Source organism: Bactrocera tryoni, chromosome 1, assembly GCF_016617805.1.
Source record: "Bactrocera tryoni isolate S06 chromosome 1, CSIRO_BtryS06_freeze2, whole genome shotgun sequence".
In the NCBI taxonomy this organism is placed as follows: Eukaryota; Metazoa; Arthropoda; class Insecta; order Diptera; family Tephritidae; genus Bactrocera; species Bactrocera tryoni.
Window position 1 is genome coordinate 54,708,143 of NC_052499.1, and position 19,542 is coordinate 54,727,684.

At 39.4% G+C, this 19,542-nt stretch overlaps 1 protein-coding gene across 1 annotated transcript; it reads right to left on the bottom strand.

Moving 5' to 3' along the window:
• Positions 1–941: 941 nt before the first annotated feature.
• LOC120766715 lies at positions 942–13,974 on the bottom strand. Its single transcript, XM_040092360.1, has 3 exons — positions 11,578–13,974; positions 8,325–8,486; positions 942–2,792 (listed from the first exon to the last, which is right to left on the bottom strand). The coding sequence occupies exons 1-3, from the start codon at positions 13,972–13,974 to the stop codon at positions 942–944; spliced, it is 4,410 nt and encodes a 1,469-aa protein (XP_039948294.1).
• Between the last annotated feature and the right edge of the window lie 5,568 nt (positions 13,975–19,542).

The window sequence follows — 19,542 nt, forward strand, 5'->3', positions numbered from 1 at the left end:
CAAATACTTTGAGATCCTTGGAAACAGATAAGTATGAATTTTATATCGTCACCTAAAATACAAAACAACGTACCAACAAAAAAAAACTGGAAAATCGTTGTCAGATATAATAATCAATATATGTGACCTAGTCTACGAAAAGGGAGCTAATGTGCGAAAACTAGTTTTCTGGGAAAAGCTGTTAAAAATAATCGTCAGTTTCTCGTTATCTCATTAATTGTTCTCTTTTTTTTTGACACCTAAGCCCCCTTTCCGTAGACCTGGTCACATATAACTATTTTATATCCAAAACTCTAATTTTGTTTCAATATGAGTGCATGATAACCAATTAGTAACCAATATATAACCATTTTATAACCAAAACTCGAATTTTGTTTCAATATCAGTGCAGCTCTATAATAACCAATTTATAACCATTTTATAACCACAACTCAAATTTTGTTTCACTTTGACTGGTTTCTATTATAACGTTTTCCTTCGCCTGTAAACTGACGAAAAGTGATGTTACGTTATTTTGCATTTCAGGTGATGATTTATGATTTTCTATATACACTTATACCTAATTATATATAACATTTGGTAACTATTTGGTAATTGAAAATGTCTTTGGTGTCAACTGTAGTGTCTATCAAAGCTAAATATGTTCAACTTAATATACAATTATACGCCTACTTTCACTACCATTCCCTATGCTATACTAGAAGCTGGTCGCCTGCTGCTGCAACGAAGGAAATACCGTTATGAGCGAAGAGAATTAATTAAAATTAATTTGAAATAGGCTTACGCGGCCAGAGCCTGCATGGCTGCTGAGGCTAATACAATCTGCTACCGCCAAATGGATTGTGCCACCGATGCAGCTAGGGCGCACACATACACGGAAGATATGTGGCACGTGTGTGTTGGCATGTGTGGGTACGCAGGCAAAAGCGCGCGCGTTCGCACTACATGAAACTCTGCAAATAATCCATTTCGAAATTATTTGCATAATCCGATCCGGCATTGGCTGCGCTGCCGTTTTCATTGTTGTTGCTATTACCATTGCCACGGTTTGTCTGCGCGCTGTCACAAGTGCTTTTAGCCGCGTCGGCATTTTGTCCATTAGCCGTTTGCGCCATCGCCGCGTTGCATTGTTTATTTGCGCTAATGGCTTGTGCCGCGCGCGCAGCGCCTTCGCCGGCCGTATTATTTGCGGCCTTCAGTGTCGGCTGATTGGCTGCCATATACGCGGCATTACCGCCGGGACTGGCGCTGGGGATATCGGTGGGCTTCGGCTCGAATGTTTCGGCCAACATGCGCTTCACATACTCGAACGAGACGAACTCTTGCAGTGGCGGCGGTGGGGCTTTGCTGTTAATATGCTTACAAGCTGCCGACGCCACCGCCGCCGCAGAGGCCGTTGTGCGTGCCTCCACAGCTGTGGATTGCGCCGTATCCGCGCTAATGTTGCTAATAGCCGTTATATTAGCGGTATTTGTATGATCCATATATTTGTTGCAATTAGTTGGTGTATGCCACGCAACGGCATGCGCTGTTGTAGCAGCTGTTGCACACGCTATTGACTGTTTGCCGATGTCGGCGCTGCTGTTGTGCGTGGCCTTCGGGCTTAATACCAAAAATTGACCAAGTTCATTTAATTGATTGATGTGTTCATTATTGCTGCTACAACTGCAGTTGCTGTTGTTGTTGTTGATGCTGGCGCTGCTACGACTACTGCTGTTGCTGCACACACTCAACGTATCCATTTCCTGTGTGCTCGCGTCCGGCTGTCGCATGCCATATGCCACACGCGCTGCGCCGGGAGGCTTGTTAATGGCTTCATTGTCGTCGCAGTGGCTAATGCTGTTGCTGTTGCTGTTGCCGTTGCCGTTGTTGTCGTCACTGCAATCAATTGAATTCTCATTTTGATTGTGTTCGATGGTTACAATGCAATTTGACAACTCATTAAAGTTCATCGAATTGCTTTTGCTGCCATTTGTGGCATAGTCGTGTTGCTGTTGTTCATTGCCATTGCCATTACTGTTGTTGTTTTTGCCACCGCCGGTATTAGTCGTGGCAGCAAATATTGTGGCCATGTTGCTGTTGACGCCCGACGACGCATTATTGGCATGTTGCCGCATCGTATATGACATGGCTGTTGCTGCTTTGTACATGGGCGCTAATGCTGCTGCTCCTGTTGCTGTTGTTATTGTTGGCATTGTAGCTGTTAGTGTTGCCAATAATGGTGTGTGCTCCACAGCAGTTGCTGTTGTTGTTGTTGTCATCAACTCATCGCGATTATCATAATGAGACAGCTTATTGTTACAATTGTTCTTGCTGTTGTTGTAATGTGTTGACATCTCACTGCAACTATTGCTGCGCTGCTGTCTTGTTTGTTGCACTGACTGCTGACTCTGACTTTGCAACTGACTCTGTGTATTATTCATTAATTTGCTGCCAATTAGTGTCGTTTGCGCTAATGCGTTTGTCGATGTTGTTGTTGTGGCGCTTGCTAAAGTTGATATTGTTGTTACCGTTTGCGCCTCTAATGTCTCGCCTCCAGTTGTTTGCGCTGTTGCATGCGCCAGCGATGATTCGGAATGTCGGCGCATTTTCGCTGTTGTCATTTGGCCATTGTTGTTGTTGTTGTTGTTGACTTTTTTGCTGGCGCCTCCGGCACTGGCCGCGCTCGCCGACTTTCGCCGGGCCAAATGACCGTTGGCATTGCGGAGCGCGTGATTTTTCACATGCTTACGCAGGCTCGATGGATCGGTGTAGCGTTTCGTGCAGCCGGCCAATTGACAGGCGTAGGGTTTCTGTAATTCAAGGACAAAAGGAAATTTTTTTGTATTTTTAGTTTATTAATATTTTTTTTAATTTAATAATTTATGAAATGAAATAATGGAGACAAATAGAATAATGAATGGCATAAAGTATTCGTAAAACTAAGAATAAAATAAAACGAGTTACCACCCATATGCAAAAAGATAAAAAAAAATTTACCACATTTTTTTTAATAAAGTAGCCATATACTTGTACATATATTATATAATATATATACATACACATGTTATAATTTTTGTTTTCAAAACATATATATCTGCAAGGGTTGCCACGTATATTTATTTTATTTTTTTAAATTTTGTTTTCAAAGTGGCAACGTAAATATATTTTCACAATAAAAAATTTCTAAAGCAAACTTAGCAAAACGTTGCCACGTACTTGTAAATGTGCTCAGCAAAACACTGCGGACCAACAAAAAGAGTTGCCACGTAAATTTATTTGAATTTTATGAAACATAAAATGTTAAAAAAAATTATTATACTAAAAGAGTTGCCACGTAAAAAAATTATTAATTTCACCCAAAGTCATAAATTTTGAAGAATAGACATAAAATATATTACAAACAAAATTTTAAAATTAATCCAAATTAGAAAAATTTTCAAAGGTGGCAACTCCGCAAATGTGCTTAAGACAATATTTAGTTTAAAATAAAATTTAATAAAGAAGTGTATGACGTATATTGTACAAAAAAAATTTAGGGTTGCCACCAGACTTCAATTAAATTTAGCTCTAAAAATCTAAAATCCAAAAATCTACTTAACCCAATATTAAATTTGAAATAACATTTAATAAATGTATGACGAAAATTGTGCAAAAAAAAAATTTTGGAGTTGCCATCTGACTTAAATTAATTTTTTTTATTTTTTGAAAAAAAACAACAATTTAAAAATTATAAAATAAACTAATTATCAGCATTTCAAAAGCTACCTAAAGATGGAAGTAACTGCATGTGCTAGAAAATATAAAAATATTATATGAAAAAAGTTGCCACGAACATACATATGTATATGTACATACATACATACATATGTACATATGTATATTCTTAAAATAGAAAAAATATAATTTTTAACAAAATTATAAATTTTGAATGATAGGTATAAAACATATTACAAACAAAATTTTAAAAATTTATTCCAAAATAAAAGAATTTTTAAGGGTGGCAACTCTGAACTTAACATTTTATTAAATATTAAATTTTAAATAAAACTTAATAAAAAAGTGTATGACGAATATTGCACAAAAATGTTTTGGAGTTGCCACCTGGCTTCAGTCAATTTTTTTTTTTTTTGAATATAAACAACAATTTAAAAATCATACAATAAACCAATCATCCAAATACTGCTTAAAGATAGAGGAAACTACATATGGTAGTTTGGTACGCTATTGCCACTTTTCTTCAACATTCAAGTACAAAAAGTTTAAAATATGAAAAATTTATTAAGAAAACTAGATACATGCAGAATTATGCTAAGTGGTCAAGAAATAATTAGACTTTTGAGAAAATATAGCAATGAAAAAGAGTCGGTTGAAAAATTTTCTCAAAATTCGTACAAAAACAAAAAAAAATAGCTAAATATTCTACCTTATCAAAAATTCCTTGAGTGAGTGGCTGCCTTCATTTTGCCCTCTCCAGGGCATAGTGCAGACCGGGTGTATGTATTTCGAGTGACCAAAAAATATTTTTTTTTTTTGTGAAGGAAGTTGTTGAAGACTGCTCTTCAGAATATTAAGTAGAGTCGCAACAGCGGAGTGAAGGGTACATGCTACTATGAAAAGTGGTCAAATATCTAGTATAAAATCATATGCCGAAAGTGAATTCCAAAGCGGAAAAATATGAGTTCTAGACGAGATAGGTGGAACCGATTACGAAGCAGTGTCACCTAGTTCTTTTTGCTTTCCTCCACCTAACTAATATGTCCTGCGGAAATATTGTACAATAATCAAGCTGTCTACAACTGAAGGCCTCAAGACTCGCTATTGACCACTAACATCCTATTTCCTGAGCATTTTAGTATCAACTTTTAGCACGCTTGTAAACACATTAGCGTAACTAAAAAGAAAAATTTTCATAAACGGAATTTAACTAAAGCTTTGGGCGCTCTACTAATAGTTTCATTAAAATGAGAGAAGATGGTCCGAGGCAAGAAGCAAACACATTTACTACAGTATATAAAATAAACCACATTATATATGAAAGAAATGTACCACATTTCTATTCAAATACACACATACATATTTAAAAATTTGATATATGCGCCTAAAAGTGGGCCATGCCAGCGAACTTGAGCGACCAAAATACGAAAACCAATTTGCTTTAAAATGCCATAGTATTAGAGGTATGCACCAGATGTGCGGAGCACTAAAAGCGGTCACTGCGAAACAAACACTACAACAACAACAACCAATAAATTTCATTAAGCACCAACAATAAACACAAACCCAAAAGCACAGTAACTCATATTGCCCGTGTCGTACGCGACTGCGAGCAACAAAGCGGCAAACAGGCAGCTAGTTACTACATGCAACACAAGCAACAACAACAGCTGCAATAATGAAAGTAGAAAAGGCAAAAACAATCATAGGAACTTCAGCAAAACGTAAATCATTTAATACATGCATTTGAAAGCATTTGCGGCAAGCAGCATAAAGCTGCCACACGACATGTTGCACTCACTGGCTGGCTGGCTGGCAGATGGAGAGCAAATTTCGCTTTCTTGAAACGCTGTAACGGCAGTGGCAAGCAACCAACCAGCTGAAATGCGGACACAAACGCTTACGTGTGTAGTTGTATGTAAGCGTATGTTTGTGTTTGTGGCACGCATGCCGTTGCCAACGCCTTTTATGCATATTGTACTAGTATTATTGCTATTTACAAGCAACTACTCAGCGCACTGTTGTTGCCTGGTTGTTCTTGATATTATTACTGTTGTTGTAATTTTGTTGTTGTTGCCCTTACCATTGCCATGGCGGCGCTTGTCCTCGATATTGCTAATAATTTCGTTGTTGTTGTTGCCATTTTGTGGCTCTCAAGCCGGCAGCATTTAACTGCTGCACCCACACACACGCACACACACACACGCATGTGAGTGCAATTGCATGCTCTCGTGTGGCTGCAGCCTGACGTTGCAGTTGCATGTTGAAGCGATAAATCAAATAAACAGCCAAACTTCTAAATAACCAGGAAAAGCACGCTGCCTGCAACACCAGTCACATACAACTACAACAATAACAGCAACAATCACACAGGCAGCCACCGAAATTCACTTTGTGCGCTAACGCACACCTAGACACCCACACTGGCATATATGTAAATATATGTATATGATTTTACTGCCATCCACGTGCAACAACAACACAAACACACGTGCCGAGAAATGCTGCCCCGGCAATTACTTAGAGTTGTTGCGAACACAGGGCTTAGTGCTACTAATACCACTACATACACACGGCTGCCGCAGCGTCGCCTAATTTCCCTTTGGTGTGGCTTTCTGACAGACTTGTTGTGTTCGCAACTTGCTATTGTTGTTTTTCTTGTTGCCAGCTTGCGTACTTTGTGCGCACGAATTCATTTAAACATGTGCTTATTGTTGTTGTTAGCTATTAGTTTAGCTGATGGATTTTGCAATAAAGCATATGCTGTTGATAGTTCAATAGTGCGGCAGCACTGCGCCACACGGCGAATTGACTTAATTTGTTGCAAATTTTAACGACGAAGCTAGCTTTTTGGCGCATGCAACATTTTATGCAAAAGCTTTCAACTTGTTGCAACTCCTGCGCAAAACAAAAGAGGCAGCTAGAGCAGTTAGATGTAATTAGTACATGCACTTAGAGTTGACGTGGATATTAATAAATGGAACCGTTATTACTATTCCTACTTACAGAACAAAAACTAAAAAATCATGCGTTACATGTGGTCCCGAACTAGTTGTTGGTCCAATGAATCGAGAATAGTCGCCTTAATCTTCTTACATATTCGATTCAGTCTTTTTTTATTTCTATTTTAGTAGAGAGGTCGTCAAAATCCGGAGTGCGAAACTTTAACCCGCTAAACCTAACCTACTTCCAACTCAAGTTTCTCCCACGAAACTGGCGGATTAGGTACTACTTAATGGGAGGGAAAAATACATTTAAGTCTCTATTTTACGGACTGACTGACTCCTAATCTATTGTAAGTTTTTTAGTTTTGTCACAATTAGAGCTGGTGCTTCGTTGGCATTCATCGTCCTTTAAATGAGGTTTGCCACCGCTGCTGTCACATTGTAAGGCTCTTGGTTCTCTCTACTTTTTTCCGCCTTGTAAACGGCTCTGATACCTCGATGTCAATAGGCGGCATGCTGGCTAGTACTTCAACAGCATCGTTTGATAGCGCTCGGAAAGCACTCATTACATGAATTTCAGAAAGCCTGTGCACTGTTTTTATTGGTCTTACATAAGATTTTATGTCCAGCGCCTGAATCCATATTGGTATGCATACAATATCACGGAACTCATTGCTTTTGCTTTTAGAAATCGCCGGCTGGAACACACGCAGCCCCTTTTCCCATCATTCTCGATAGAACATTACATATTTTGTTTGCTTTGCCGGAAGTATACGTCAAGTGTTCGCAATAATTTTCACATTTTTTTATTTTATGTATACTTAGCACCCCTTCGTACATCAAATTACATAGTAGACGACCTAATATTCTATCTTCAATGACCAACAAAGGTTCCGCATCTTCGTTTCGTGGCTTAGCGCGCTTCTTCACCGAGCTTTTCGAAACTGTTTCTTTTCCTACAAAACATGAATGAGACGCCGTTACATACTTAAAAAGTCATTGTTTAGTGTGACCTATAGAGACAGAGGAATGCATTGGTTCATATTTCTTTAAAAATAATGCTGTTGAGAACGTAATCGCCAATAGCAACAGTTATCGCGCCATGATAACCGACTATTTGTTGCCTGAAATTGAAGCGCAAGATCTCGCCGACATTTGGTTTCAACAAGACGGTGCCACTTCCCACACATCGCATCAATCAATGGATTTTTTGAGAGAACAATTCGGTGAGCGGATAATTTCACATTTCGGGCGGGTCAATTGGCCACCAAGATTGTGTGATATCGCTCCGTTAGACTTTTTCCTGTAGACATATGAAAAGTCTTAAGTCTATGCGGAGAATCCCGCTTCGATTCAGGTCATGAAACAAAACATTCCGCGTGTCATTCGCTAGTTACCAGCCGATATGCTTGAGCGAGTCATCGAAAGGCGTTTCAAAGAAATTTCCTCTCTAAAAATCTACATGAAACATATTCTTATGTCTATAAGGCATAGCATAAGCGAAAAAAGCAATTTTTTTAAATCCTAAAATGACCATACACCTTAATTGAAAAACTTTATCTTTATAATAAAGCTAAATTCTTGACCTTAACATTAAATTATAATCGATCTATTAATTTTTTTAAACCATATGTATGTCTAAAAAGACACCCTTTAGTTGTAAAGTTGGCCATTTTCACTCACCGTATCATAGTGGGTGCGTTGGTGCTTGGCACGATCCGAACTATTGCTGAAAGCTTTCAGGCAGCCGCTATACTGGCACCCGTACGGACGCTCGCCGGTATGCGAGCGCTGATGGATCTTCAAATTCTCTAAACGTGAGAAAGCCTTGTTGCAAGTAGGGAACTGTAAAAAAGAGATGTGTGAAAATAAATTTAAGATTAGTAAATAAAAGTAGATATTAAAACAGATATTAAGAAATATAGAAAAACTTAAAGTGAAACTCTTTTTTAGTTCACAACACTGTCCAACAGCGCTTGAGTTTATCTAACACGCAAACTTTAGCGGAGAAAGAGTGCAACGCGCAATATTGCAACAGTATGCTGCATGCATTACAGAATTGCATATGCAACGTTTGCTCACATTGCATTAGACAACCATATTCGCATATGTATATATCAACATGCTATATACTTATATGTATGCTTAGCATATCCTTTTCAGGCGGCGACTGTGGCAGGTTGGCGACTGGTGCCAAGCGAAACGCCAGCAGCGATTAGAAACCAAAAAAAAAATTAATATCTGTTTATTTCGTCTTTTATGTCTCTTTGACTATGAGAAACGCTCAAACCGCTGGCAGCTTGACGAAATGGGCGCAGATCAGCGCACAAATGTCCTTGTAACATTTGTGGCGCATATAAAATACTTGGTTGGGGCAGCTATAGACTTTTTTTGCTTTTGTATTTTTCTCTAGCATTTGCATATTTCTTTTAATAATAATCCTTTCACGATCGTCTATGGCAAACAGAAAATGGCATGTGTCGTTTTTATTGCTTCAACAGAAGATACTGTTATTCAATAAACAACCGTTGTATGAGGCGTCGTTAGCGCTGGCTACAGTCCAAATACCTTTACGGGCAGAAAGAAGCATTTGTTTCGAGAATAAATGAAAGGAAATGAAGGTGTTGGGGTACATAACTGCATTAGGGTGGAGCCATAGAATAAAAAAATAAAATAAAAAAAAAAATAAAAAATAAAATAAAAAATTAAAATTAAAATAAAAATAAAAATAAAAATAAAAACAATTATTTAGGCGTAAAAATAAAGTCATATATAACATTTTGTACTCTTTACCCTTTAGGAGCCTGTTTGCTGCATTTTCACACACATTAATGCACAACTTAATCAACTACAACTGTGACCAAAATTTATACGTGACCTCTTTAAGCACTTTTGCTGGTTACTACGTAAGATTGGTGTTCTAGAAATTGTGTAATTTTTTTTTTTCAAAATTTTACGCACCACCCTAATGTTTCATAAGTATTCACACACAAATATATTCCAACTCACACGTGCACATAAAACCGCCTTTTCAACTCATTTTTTATGCGCCTCATACTTTTCCCTTTTATTGTTTTAAACTCGTTAACATAAACAAACGTTCATCCATAGATTTATTTTCTAAAAATAGCAGGAACACAAGTGCAGCGGAGGCATAGTCACATGTGAGGCCGGTTGCTGCATGCAACATATATGTGTGTATGTATGTATGTTTGAGTAAATGTGTGTATGTATTGCATATAGCTTCATTTACTTCAAACAAACTCACAGCTGTGCATTTGGATGTTCAGTGCTCGGTGCTCAGGTCCCAAGTCCATTGCCAGCAGCTTGACTTGTCATCAATACCAAAGGCAGCGCAGACTTTATAAAGTAAATATTTATGTGCCTACATAAGTATGTATGTATGTTTGTACACATACAAATGTGCCTACATGTATATTTTTAAATTTAATAACTTTATTGCATTAAAAAACGCATAAAATTATTTGATTAATTTTCGAAGACTTTTATTTTGAAAGATGCTAAGTCAATTTAAGGCAATTTTGGCTTAATTTTATTCCTAATAGGTACATATATGTTTTCTGGAGGATGGAGTATGTAAAAGTTCATGCAAGTGAGGAAAGTTCTCTGAGCGCCATTCACTTGGGAGTGGCCAGAAACGATTATTTTACATATAGCTCAAGCAGCTCACGACTTCCGGTCTTTGACCTCTGGGTAGCTAAAAACTTCCATTTGAGGGCGAGCTAGAGTGAGAAAGCGAACCAACCCACCCGAGGGTTGTGCGCTGAATTTGGGACCTGCCTCGTAAAAAATAACCACAAGATAAAGTTAAAACAGTCTCGAATGAGGACGACCACTGCAAACTTATTAAGGATTACGATTTAAGGGCTGGTCCCTTAATTGACAAGGTGCCGCTGCCCAGCTGGTTGATGTCCTCGTAAGCATAAAGGCTGACATCACCGCCGTCCAAGAAGTGTCATGGACGTGACAAGGACTGAGACGAGTAAGTCCTTGTGGCATTTACTACAGTGGCAGTATAAAAGAGCGTAAATTTGTTGTGCGATTCGTGGCGGGAGAGAGACTCCGTCGCCGAGTCCTAGCATTCACCCAGGTGGATGAATGTCTAACCACAATCCGCATCAAAGCGAAATTATTCAACATATCGCTGATTTACGCCCACTCCCCGACAGAAAAGAAGGAAGCTGTGACCGCCGCAATGTCAAAATCGAACTTGGCGACTTTAACGCCTAGATTGGCAAAGAATGTATCTTTGTCACAACAGTTGGTAAATTCAGGCCCCATGATGAAACATCCGTAAATGGGTGATGATCCGAAATATGGTTATCTGTAGTAACAGATTCCAGAATAGGAAAATGCCTACCCCTCTGTCTCTGAATCGAAAAGCCACCGACCAGATCGACCACTTGTGATAGGCGGAAGACATGTCTCCAGTGTTTTAGACGTACGTACGCTTCGAGGTCCTAGCATTGATTGGGACCACGCACCTGCCTCTTTGCAGCAAAACACGCACGTCAATAAACAGTAAACGTGAGTACGAAGAGCTTGACAAGCTAACCTCATCAACACTTACATATGTCCGACTTTTATCAAGACCCATTAAAGACCCGCCGTTCAAGCTTTAGAACTATGTCAACCTCGCAAATCTCGGTACTAACGCAATTTTTGATAAATACAATAAAAATGCTGCTCAACTAAACATTTACAAATGTTGGAATTAAAAAAGCTACCGAAAATGGGTCCCGAAAGATTGAAACTAAAACCTCAAAGTGAATTAATGGCGTAAGACACTTTCTAAAGCAAGAAAAAGTTAGTCGCTAAGCTTTTTAGGCTACATTTATACATACTTATGTATTACATATGTACACCTCTGTATTAGGGACTTATTTCACTGATTAACCAAAATACTGTCACTTACCGGACACTTGTTCGGCTTCTCACCGCTATGCACACGCATGTGTATCAAGAGCTTATAGCGTGCATTGAAGGGCTTATAACGGCGCGGACAGTCCAACCAAAAGCAGGAGAAATCTTCGCGCTTTTTCGCATCAACATGACGTTTTTCAATGTGTGCCACAAATTCAGCTTGGTTGAGAAATTCCTCATTACAATCGGTCCAACGACAAATTTGCGCCTCATCGGCATAGACATCCATGTGCTCTAAGTCCGCCACTTGTTTTTCTTGCCGCGCCACAACGCCACGGGCATGTGCACCATAACTCGCGTCAATATCCGTGGCGCTGCCGTGACAAGTGGATTTCTTTGCGCCAGCCCCACTGCCGGTCACGGCTGGTGAAGTGTAGCGTCGTCGACGACGCGGCGGCTGTGTGGCATGTTGGTCTAATTGGTTTTTATTGTTGCTGTTATTTGTGCTGGTGTTCGCATTGACGACGACACTGTCACTAATGTGAAACACAGAATCGTTATCATCCTCATTTGCATCATCGAATGCACGCTCGTCGCTTGCCGCCACCTGTAGGGCGAAGTCGAGTGAGTTCTCCTCCTCGAAATAGCCAGCAATGTCCACATCGACATCCTCATCGCCGCTCATGTGATTCGATTGTTTGGTGCTGGCCGAGCAGAGCTCATCGATGAGCTCCTCATGCATCTCGTCCAGCTCGTCAATGGTCCAAATGATTTTGTGTTCACGATTCGGTTTTTCCGCATGCAACAAATTGCAGTTTTGATAGTTCTCGGGCAAATGATCGTAATTGTGTACGGCAGCCGCGCCAACTGGCATGGCAGTGGCATCGTATGGCAACCATCTCTCTTGCGCTTGCTGTTGCTGTTGTTGCTGCTGACACTGGTACTCACACTGTTGCGGCTGTGTGGCGAGCTCCTCATGTCCAAAGGCATAGTCATAGTTGTAGACAGACTCATATTTGGGCGTGCCAAAGGTGGACATCATCGAGGGCAGCTTAATGGTCGAGGACTCTTGTTTAATCTCCGACGTAAGTGACGGCATGTACTGCGCCTCGTGCGACTGATAGGCGGCATAGCTGGTGTTACTAAGTTTCGGTGAGTGTTTCAATTGTGCTTGCGCTGCCGCCGTCTCTGCCGCTGCGGCGTTCGCAATTGTATCCGCTAGATTTAATGTCATCCAGGGATCCAGCGGCGGCGAAGAGCACGGCGACTGATTTTTCGATTGACAATTGATTTCATCATAGTTGTAGTACTCGATGTCCAAGTTCAAACAGTCAGTGGTCACAGTGCCGGCGACCAACATTTGACTACCGTCACCGAGGTCACAACTGCTGTTGCTGTTACTGCAATTGCTCTCAACGCCGCCAAACACCGCTGCTGATATTTGCTGCTGCATTGGTTGTTGCTGTTGCTGCTGTTGTTGTTGCTGTAGTGACTGATAATTGCCATCCACCAGCTGCATGCCACCCAACATGCCCGGCGAGCGCGGCACACTACACGGTGCGTAGCTCGTCGCTGCGACGTAGGGGCTGTAGGGCGTGCGTGGCGAAAAAGACGCTTGTAAGGTATTTGTCACCGACAAGCCGCCACCTTGCGGCATTGCTGCACCCGCATTTGTCGGTGAGTTCACAAAGCTGCAGCTTGTCTCACAATCTGCCGATATTAGACGTGCTATATCCTCCGGCTCGAAACGGAACACATCCTGGGCGTTGCTGCTGCTACCAATCTGGCAAGCTGTCGGCTTTTGTCGGCACTGTTGTTGCTGTTGTTGCAACATGACCTCATCGCTGTCAGCACAGCAAAAGCTCACATTAGTCGAAGCGTTGTTGTCACATTGATTGCCAGTTGTGCAATCGGCAGTGTTGTTATTGCTGTTGCAACTACCATAAACCGATGTGGGCGTCTCAACCATGTAACTGAGCGAAAAATCCGGAAAGCTCAACTCGGCGCTGGTGAAGTCTGTGTAGCTGTGACTGCTGCTGCCGTAAGCCGCTTTCAAATTACAGTTCGGTGCAAGAAAGTCAACGCCATGCTGTTGTTGTGGTAGGCTGAGATGTTGTTGTTGTTGCTGTTGTGATTCCTGGTAGTTATCCTGCTCAGTCTTGGCGCTGAGCGGCGGTGACATGAGTAGCGCACAGTTATTGCCACTGCTGATGTTGTTGTTGCTGCTATTAGCATAATTATTAGGTGTAGATGCTACGGCATCCATGGCTGGATAAAGTGGTGAATATAGCGGTGAAGCTGGTGGCAATTTAATTTGTGGCAACATAGTGGTATGACTGACACTTTTAAGTTTGTTATTGTCTTTGTTAGTTGGCGATTTACTGGGAAATGACGCAGTTAACGGTGATATGCTGAGACTTGGTGGGCTCACTTTAACGGTGGCAGACATTATGGGACGCAAGCGAAGTGGCACAACTAGCTTTGTGTTGTTGTTATTTAATTGTCTATGAATTTGTATTAAAAAATAATTTGGATTTTTAATTTTTTAAAAAATGTTTATAAATATTTTTTTTCAAAATTTTAAAAAATATATATTTTTTTAATTTTGTTTTTCAAATTTTTTTTTAGCGAATTCTTTGGTTTTAGTAGTTAAATTTTTTTTTATAAAAAAATTAAAAACATTAATTCACAATTTTGTATTTATTTATTTTTTATCATTATTTTTTTTCAAAGAATGTCACTTTATATTAGTTGTTGTTTCTCAATAGTTTTCAATGTTTTGTAAATTTTAAATAAACATTTTTATATTTTTTTATTTTTTAGGAATTATATTTATTTTGTTAAACATTTTGTGAATTTTTACAACCTTTTATGTATGTACATACAATTGTCTGCAAGTTTTTTTCGAAATCGCATTTTTGAAAATTTTATTTCGGATTTCTTGGCTTTATTTTGTATTAAATAGTTGTTTATATTCAAACAATTTTTTCAAATTTTTTTTTTCGAAAATATTTTTTTCCAAGTTTTTTCGGAATATATTTTTTAATTTTTTGTTTTTTGTTAAGTAATAAATTTATACTCAAACAACTATTTCATTTTTTTTTCCCAAAATAACTTTTTCAAAATTTTTTTGAAATATACTATATTTTTTTTTTGTTAAGTAATAATGGTTTATGTTCAAACAATTTCTTCGAAAATGTTTTTTTTTTTTCAATTTTTTTCGAAAATATGTTTTTTTAATTTTGTTTAGTTTTTAAATAGTTTTTTTTCTATATTTTGTTTTAAATAGTTTTTATGTTCCAAAATTTTTTTTCAAATTTTCTTCCGATTTTTTTTTCAATGTTTTTTCGAAACTTTTTTTCGCTTTAGTTTGTAATAAGTAGTATCAAAACTTTTTTAATTTCACAATTTTTTCAATTTTCTATTTTTTCATTTAGTTCAAGTCACTTCCGTCGCGAACTTCTTAAATTTCTATTTGCCTCACATTCAAAATCATATACTTTATGCCACTCGTAAACGGTCAGTGTTTAATGTTTTTAGCGCGCGTTCGCCAATTTTCGCGTTCGCATTGACGCAAAGTGCTTAACTCACTTTTTTGTCTCACAAGTTCCGCCCGCGTTTCGGTGGCGCGCGTGTGTCGCGTGTCGGCTGTTGAATAATGCGAATCACTTCGACGTGCTAAATTGTCACCTCTTGCAGAGCGACACTCAGACTGCCAGCGCGAGTCCATTTCATTTTAGCACAAAAAAAATTAATTGTGTCTTTGTTGTTGCTTCGAAATTTTGCCTTTAGTTTCGCTGTGCGAAATTTTGGCAACGCTGCCAAAACGTTAAGCCAATCGGCGCGGGAAATCCCAATGACTACGCAAAACTGAGACGATCGGCGCGGTTTTGAGTTTCCAACGTAGAAGAAAATTTATTGTTTTCGGTATCGTTGAAGAGATTTTCGCTTTTGTTGCACCACTTGGAACACCCGCCTCCGATCACGTTTCGTTCGTTAATAAATCGGTGTATCCGTTGTTGCAAGGTTTTAAATGCATACTGCGGCAGCGGTAGTGTCTTCACTGCTGCACACATGTAACAACAAAAATAACAGCAACAACAACAATAGCACCAATGATGATGCACATGTGCGACAATTTACATGCGCTCACATACAAACACACATACACACAGCAATACATGGCAACAAACACTTGTGCGTGCATCCTGAGGATCTGCGCCACTCGATCACTCCTTCATCTTCCGTTATAGCTGTTACTGCTGCTGCTGCTCTTGCCATTGTTGTTGTTGTTATAGTTGTTTATGCCTTTACTATTTGTGTATTGCCTATTCACACTCACTTTCTAGCGCTAGCATCTTCTATAAACACATGTAATGCATATACACACATACACACCACACAAAAAAACCACATACATACACACGTTTGTACAGCTCTTATTTTTGCTTTTGTGTTGCTATATGTCACTTCTTAGCTTTGTTATTTCTAAAATTTTAATTTCTCGTTTTCTTTTTTTGCCTTCGAAACGCGTTGAACCCGTGGCTCCATGCCTGCTCGGCGCGCTGCAAATCGTTCTCTTTCCAACTCAATCTTTTTTATCGTTTTCACTTTTTCTGCTAACTTGCTGTTATTTTAATTGTGTTAAAAAAAGTTATATTATATTAGGCTTGCAACACAGTAGGAAATCGAGGGCCAACTTTTTTATATAGATTATTTAATATGTTGAGTCGATGTATCTCATTTAAATTCGAATTTTAACAAAAAGATTTCCTGTTGGACCTTAATATTCAAACCAATTCTTCATTTCGAGGTTCCCTACTATTTTAAAGAAAAAAACGCAGAAACTTTAAATATAACCGGAAAGGTTTATTGTCATTCGAAAGAACATTCTTTGGCATTTATTTTTTTGCCGAGTATCTCTTTCAAATGTTGGCCGCGGCTATGTCTCGGATGGTCCGCATAGACTGTAGACTTTACACATCCCCACAGGCAAAAGTCTAACGGTGTGATATCAAACGATCTTGGTGGCCAATCGATCAGCTCAAAACGTGAAATTATCTGCGCACCGAAGTGCTATCTCAATAAATCCATTGATTTATGCGATATGTGGGATGTGGCGCAGTCTTGTTGAAATCAAATTACGTAGAGATCACGAGCTTCAATTTTAGGTATCAAATAGTCGGTTATCATAGCGCGATAAGGGTCGCCATTGACGGTGTCGTTCCCACCGGCATCATTTTTGAAGGACTATGGACCGATGATTCCACCGACCCACACAAATCCCTTGTTTTTTCTGGACGAAATGGTGGCTCTTGAATCTCTTCAAGCTGCTCTTCGTCTCAAATGTGGCAGTTTTGCTTGTTTACATACGCATTGAGCCAGAAATAAGTCTTATCGCTGAACAAGATTTGCCTCAAAAACGTCGGCTCTTATTGGAACTTTTCAAGAGCTCATAAAGCGAAGCGATCACGCTAGGGAAGGTCGAGCGCCTACAGTTCTCGCACAAGCTGTCTTTTGTACGCATAAAATGCGCCAAGTCGTCCCATACGTTAGCCCGAGATGCTGGGAGAGGCGCCGAAACGAATCAGCACGGTCTTCTTGTCCACTCTCAGCTACGACTGCTATATTTTCTGCACTGCTTGCTGGACGTGGTTTATTCGGTCGAATGTTATTCAGTAATGAATGATGGGTCTCAAGATGGGTGATTGTGTTACGAATAGCACGCTCAGTAGAACGATTATGTTGACTATAAGTTGAGCGAAGCGAGTGAAGAAAATTCTTTACAGAACGTAAATTTTCGTAATCAAGTTTAACGATTTGTAAAAGTTGTCCAGGCGTAAGTCTTTCCATGATGAAATGCCAAACAATACTAAACAGAAATAACAGGACAGCTTGACGCGACACACGCGTGATCTGCCAAAAAAGGCTATTGAAAAGAGCACCTCTACTTGGATCTCTCGTTATAATTGAAATTTAGATAGAATCGTTTCTTGATAATAGCATATCTGAATATCTAAAATTAGTTGAATCGAGTCAATGCTCTTCTAAGCCTTTCAACTATTCGTACACTTTTGCCATTTCATGGTCGTAGTAATCGTCCACTTGTTCATTCGCTTTTCGTTGGATTACTGGAAATTTCGAACATACATTTCCTTTACATAATATTAAAGTGCCAATAAAGCAAAGAACCGTTCGATATAATGAAAATATTGCTGCCGTTCAGGCAAATGTTGCTGAGGACTGCAATTTGTCGATACCAAAAAGTTCTCAAGAATTTGGACTGTCTCTAACCACAACCTGGAGGAATTTGAGACAGGATTTGGGCTTGCATCGATATAAAATTGTTCTCACTCAAGAACTGGAGTCATTGGACCTGCGTAATCGTCGTGAATTGGTTGATTTAGCTTTGGAACAACTTGAAAACGATAACGATTTTCTTAAGAAAGTACTCTTCTTAGATGAGGCTCTACTTTCATCTCAGTGGAGCGGTAAATTTACAAAACTGTGGATTCTGGTGCGAAAAAAAACTTCACAAATTATTCATGAATAACCATTAGATTCATTGATCCGTACTTCTTTCGAAATGAAGCTGGTGATACCGTTACTGTCAATGGAGAATGCTGAAAACCATGGCAGCATTTGAAAGAAGTTGATCTTGACAGCACGGGCAACAATCGTATTATTGCGAAAAAAGTTTGGAGATTCGATTATGCCATTGAATGGTCTCCTAGTAGCTCTGATTTAACAGCATTAGACTACTTCTTATGGGGTTATTCGAAACCATTAGGCGATTATTTATTATACCCTGTCTGTCTGTCTGTATATTAGTCCCTCAGTTTTTGTCACAACAATGTTGCTAACGAGAGGAATCGTCGGAGACCCTATAACGGTTGGCTTGCATCGATATAAAATTGCTCTCACTCAAGAACTGGAGTCATTGGACCTGCGTAATCGTCGTGAAATTGTTGATTTAGCTTTGGAACAACTTGAAAGCGATAACGATTTTCTTAAGAAAGTACTCTTCTTAGATGAGGCTCTACTTTCATCTCAGTGGAGCGGTAAATATACAAAACTGTGGATTCTGGTGCAAAAAAAAACTTCACAAATTATTCATGAATAACCATTAGATTCATTGGTCCGTACTTCTTTCGAAATGAAGCTGGTGACACCGTTACTGTCAATGGAGAGCGGTATTGACCGTTGAAAACCATGACCGTATTTGAAAGAAGTTGATCTTGACAGCACGGGCAACAATCGTATTATTGCGAAAACAGTTTGCAGATTCGATTATTTCAAGAAATTGTGCCATTGAATGGTCTCCTAGTAGCTGTGATTTAACAGCATTAGACTACTTCTTATGGGGTTATTTGAAACCATTAGACGATTATTTATTTTTCCTTATCTCCAGAGCGTATAAAGTGCGAGCGAAATATCATAAACCATGGGCTTTCGGAGAACAGGATCTTCAACACTTTCCTACAGGGTGCTATTACAATTAAATTATGTGTGTTTGTATTAAGAATTACAAAGCCTTTACACTTCTGCTAGAAGTGCGGCCATAAGCCAAAGCCGCGCACGGACGAGAGCAGCAAGTGCAGCGCAGCAACGGCGGCGACAGCGATCTTGGCACACATGTTGCAAGTGTGTTGCGGGTTGACGATTACTTTTACTTGCACCACGACACGTCACACAGCCAATCATATATACACAGACATGCACACGTGTACACATTTATACGCTATTATGTCGAACTTTAACACTTGCAATTTCTGCGCTGCAGTTTTTTTCTGTTTTGCTGCCACAACATAAACGCAAATCGTTTTTACATCTATTTTTGTTTTTTTATGCTCTTTAGCGGCAGCAACTAGAAAATTTGTATACAATATATTTGCAGTTTAAATTTATTATGAAGTGCGATGGAGAAATGGCTTGCAGATGCGGCCGTAGGGCGGGAGGGGGCGGCAGGAAGGCGGGCAGCACGCACCGCAGGCGTTGTTGGCCACCACCAACTGTC